The sequence below is a fragment of the Triticum aestivum genome, chromosome 3D (genome assembly GCF_018294505.1).
Source record: "Triticum aestivum cultivar Chinese Spring chromosome 3D, IWGSC CS RefSeq v2.1, whole genome shotgun sequence".
Lineage (NCBI taxonomy): Eukaryota > Viridiplantae > Streptophyta > Magnoliopsida > Poales > Poaceae > Triticum > Triticum aestivum.
Genome location: NC_057802.1, coordinates 67,644,834 through 67,649,206, shown reverse-complemented (window position 1 = coordinate 67,649,206; position 4,373 = coordinate 67,644,834). Strand labels below are relative to the sequence as shown.

Below are 4,373 nucleotides of genomic sequence, written 5' to 3'. Positions count from 1 at the left end.
CGAGAACAATATTCAGCCTTATATAACATTGCTCGCGATAAGAACAACACTATTGTGCACGTGCTCAATTCATCCCCGCCGAACATTTCGTTTAGGCGGGATTTGATTGGCCCCAGACTTCTGTCATGGCATAATCTTTTGTCCCGGTTGGATTCGATTAACCTGACACAAGGTCGAGATGTGTTTCGCTGGAACCTTACTACATCAGGGTCTTTTACAGTAGACTCTATGTACTGTGCGTTCACACATTCTGAGGTACCACTGAGTAATAACAAGAAAATTTGGAAGTCCAAGATTCCACTAAAAGTGATTTCATGTGGTATCTTCGTAAGGGAGTTGTGTTGACCAAAGACAACCTCGCACGACGCAACTGGCCAGGGAGTAAGAAGTGTTGTTTTTGTACTCATGACGAGGCAATCAAACACCTCTTTTTCCAATGCAAGTTTGCACGTTCTACGTGATTAATCATCCAAATAGCGTCAAATTTATATCCGTCCACAAGTGTTGCCAATATATTTGGTCACTGGTTGGACGGTATTCCAAATAGGTTTAAAACGCTTATAAGGGTGGGAGCGTATGCCTTAATTTGGTCGCTCTGGCTATGTAGAAACGATTTGGTTTTTAATGAAAAAAATGCTTCTCCTCTGCAGGTTATTTTCCGTTGTACGCAATCGCTTCATACATGGTCTATGCTACAACGATCGGAGCACCAACCGCTGTTCAAGACGGTGTGTACGCGGTTGAAGCAGGTGGCTACGGAGGTTTTTTCCCAACATGGGTGGCAGCATAACCTCCGGATCGATCCACCACCACCTTCGACATAGGCATAGTGTCGGTCTATAGGACTTTACTGTTGCCGATATGTCGGTTTATATTTCATGTTTTTTGTCAGACTTTTGAATTTGGCTGTGTGCATCTCAGTTATGCAGAGGCTGGGTGTTACTCATAATGTTTTGTATCCCCTTGATGCTACATTCTGAGATAATAAAATAGCTCTTTATCGGAAAAAAAAACACCCCGTCCGGCAGCCGATCTCGGCCGTTGAAAGCGCCCACGGTACACTGCCAAATAGTCCAGCGCTCTTCCACGACCCCACACCCACCTCCCTCGCCGGGCCCCACACGCCATCGACCCACTGCCGAGCACCAAACCAAACTCCATTTAAGGAACCAGTTCAAGCTCCAGAGCCTCGTCCCAAAAACTCCACACACACACGCGCGCCTCACAGAAGCCCAGAGCAGAGCGAGAGCGGGAGCGGCCATGGCGTCGTCGAGCTTCAAGGTGACGCGGATCTCGGAGGGCGCGGTGAAGCCGGCGTCGGAGACGCCCGACCACACGCTGCCGCTGGCGTGGGTGGACCGGTACCCGACCCACCGGGGCCTGGTGGAGTCGATGCACATCTTCCGGTCCGGCGCCGACGCGGCCCCCGCCGTGATCCGCGAGGCGCTGGGCAAGGCGCTGGCCTTCTTCTACCCGCTGGCGGGGCGCATCGTGGAGCAGCCGGAGAAGGGGTGCCCCGCCATCCGCTGCACCGCCGACGGCGTCTACTTCGCGGAGGCCGTGGCGGAGTGCAGCCTGGAGGACGTGCGGTTCCTGGAGCGCCCCCTGCTGCTCCCCAAGGAGGACCTCGTCCCCTACCCCGCCGACGACCTCTGGGGCGTCGAGCCCCACAACACCATCATGATGATGCAGGTATGCACATGCTCCCACCATCCACGCCGCCGGCGGCCGGCCGGCCGCCGTGATTGTTAAGCTAAATCGGTCGCCGTAGCATCGTTGATCCGGTCGCGGGAGTAGAGCGAGCTAGATCCGCTCGCCCGCGGGTAGATCTGGGGAGCAGAGTTGATAAGTCAAAAGCTGATGGATGGATGGCGTCGTCGTGGGAAGCTTCTCCCATTTTTCCCCTTCGACGCGTCGTGGGTAGGTAGTGGAGAAGATTGGTTAGACGGTGTCGGTCGGGGAGGCTGTCATGTGGGTCCCACCGGCGTCACCCCATCATCGGTCTTCGTAAAGGTGATTACGACGTTGCATGGAGTAATTAACGGCTACCCGGAGTTGACGTGGCCGGAATTACCCGGAGTGGTGAAGCAGGGAGCTCGTGGTGTGTGCCTGTGAAGTGTCAAGCATACCACCGTGATTAGCAATTCCAGGCTTGCCACTTTCGTCCTTATTAGCTAAGCCGAGCCTGTGACGCCGTCGCCGTCGGCTAGGTTGAGTGGTCCCGTCGCCGGCACGTACTAGTAGCTGCCTGGAACCGATAAGAATGTCGGACGCCGCTCGGCGAGTAGAGCTCGTGAAATCCCGGCGTTTCAGGCGAGGCGGCCGAGCGCTGCCAGGGGGGCCTCCCTCGCGGCGCCACTGCGTCACTGCACTTTTGTTCTGTTGCGGGCTGCGTATGCGTAATGCGGCCGCTGCCTCCGACGGACGGACGTGCGACCAAGCACGACTTTGCTTCGACCTCAGGCTTACGCGGTGTGGTACGGTGGTGGCGTCCAGTGGGTTAGGGGTGGTTAGGCAGAGTCGCACTCGCGTACGTAGGGGAGGATTCCGTTCATCATTCCGGGGCTGAAAGTGATCGCCATGGGACGAGGCCGGAGCTGCCGAATTTTGTTTGACCTCTAGGCGTACTGAGTTGGACTTATTGACTCGTCCCTAGCGATGATGGCGATTTCGCCTCATCTGGCTAGGAGTTGTCTTAATCGGGATTAGTTTCAGGCTCGCAGCTTGATTATTATTATGCGGTCACAGACAGAGATGTACTGCCAGATTATGCCTGTAGGTGTAGGTGTTGTCCTTGCCAGATAAGATAGCTGGTGTCGATCTGAATGCATGTGTTGCTTCGAAGCCAAGGGTTTTCGTCGGAGAGCCCATCCATTGCTCTGCTTTTGTTGCCCACCGGCTGGTGTGCTGGTCAGTGAGGTTGTTGGACAGGACCGATCTTCGTCGAGTTTGGAGACCGCTCGCCACGACAGTAGCGTGTGGGAGTTTTGAGTAGTTAGAGGAGTACTTTATGATGATGATTAGATTGCAGCGCATTTTTCGCTCATTCTCTCTTGGTGTTTTGTTCGTGCATCCCTGTCGCCCGTACCTTGATATGCGTGGTTCGGCAGAAAAGTGCCGAATTCCATCATGATTGCCAGTTCATATTTTTCGACGAGGACAGCCTACGGGAATTACGGGAGCATCTACAGGATATTGGTTTTGGTACTACAGCAAATCCAGCGCTGACATTTCAAACTTACTTCATGGTTCCAGATCACGAAGTTCACCTGCGGCGGGTTCGTGATGGGCCTGCGGTTCAACCACGCGTCGGCGGACGGCATGGGCGCGGCGCAGTTCATCAAGGCGGTGGGCGACATGGCGCGGGGGCTCCCGGAGCCGGCGGTGAAGCCGGTGTGGGACAGGGAGAAGTTCCCCAACCCGAGCATCAAGCCGGGCCCGCTCCCGGAGCTCCCCGTGCTGGCGCTGGACTACATCGTGCTCGACTTCCCCACGGGCTACATCGACGCGCTCAAGACGCAGTACAAGGCGCACAGCGGCAAGTTCTGCTCCGGCTTCGACGTGCTGACGGCCAAGCTCTGGCAGTGCCGCACCCGGGCGCTGAACCTGGAGCCGGACGCCACGGTGAAGCTCTGCTTCTTCGCCAGCGTGCGCCACCTGCTGAAGCTGGACGCGGGGTACTACGGCAACTCCATCTTCCCCGTGAAGATGTCCGGGACGAGCAGGGAGGTGCTGAGGTCGTCGGTGATGGAGGTTATCGACATGATCCGGGAGGCGAAGCAGCGGATGGCGGTGGAGTTCTTCCAGTTCGCCAAGGAGGAGACGCGGCAGGACCCCTTCCAGATGAGCTTCGACTACGAGTCCATCTACGTCTCCGACTGGAGCAAGCTGGGGTTCTCCGACGTGGACTACGGCTTCGGCCCGCCCATGTTCGCCGGCCCGCTCGTCAACAACGACTTCATCGCCTCCGTCGTCATCCTCAAGGCGCCGCTGCCGCTGGACGGCACCCGGATGCTCGCCAGCTGCGTCACCAAGGAGCACTCGGAGGAGTTCGCCCGCGGCATGAAGGAGGACCTGCCATGAGCGAGCTGCTTCGCTTTGCTTTGCTAGACGACCGAGAGAACCTTGGCATGCATGCAGGGGGATGGGGATGGAAGCATCGTGGAGCTCTGCTGATGCGGTTGCTTGGTTGATATATTGGTGCTAATGTTGTTGTATTTGTACCTGTTTTCGTTGTATTTACTTACTTTGTTTCTACATCTTTTGAGCAATACGTTACCATTCTTAGAGTGTAGACAGCCAATTTGATTTTTTTAATCATTTGATACGAGACAATAAAAATGATACATACCTGCATTTGGTTACTTGATTCA

The 4,373-nt window shown here is 55.5% G+C and overlaps 1 protein-coding gene across 1 annotated transcript; it reads left to right on the top strand.

Annotated features, from left to right (window-relative positions):
• Nucleotides 1–1,182: 1,182 nt before the first annotated feature.
• Nucleotides 1,183–4,373, top strand: LOC100125732 (acyl transferase 9). Its single transcript, XM_044499753.1, has 2 exons — nucleotides 1,183–1,692; nucleotides 3,256–4,373. The coding sequence occupies exons 1-2, from the start codon at nucleotides 1,261–1,263 to the stop codon at nucleotides 4,081–4,083; spliced, it is 1,260 nt and encodes a 419-aa protein (XP_044355688.1). The 5' UTR covers nucleotides 1,183–1,260; the 3' UTR covers nucleotides 4,084–4,373.

What these genes read in the sequence shown, in the direction of transcription:
- LOC100125732 (XM_044499753.1), top strand. Translation starts at nt 1,261, where the DNA reads ATGGCGTCGTCGAGCTTCAAGGTGACGCGGATCTCGGAGGGCGCGGTG. An exon ending in ACACCATCATGATGATGCAG is followed by an intron (nt 1,693 to 3,255) that starts GTATGCACATGC and finishes TCATGGTTCCAG; the next exon opens with ATCACGAAGTTCACCTGCGG.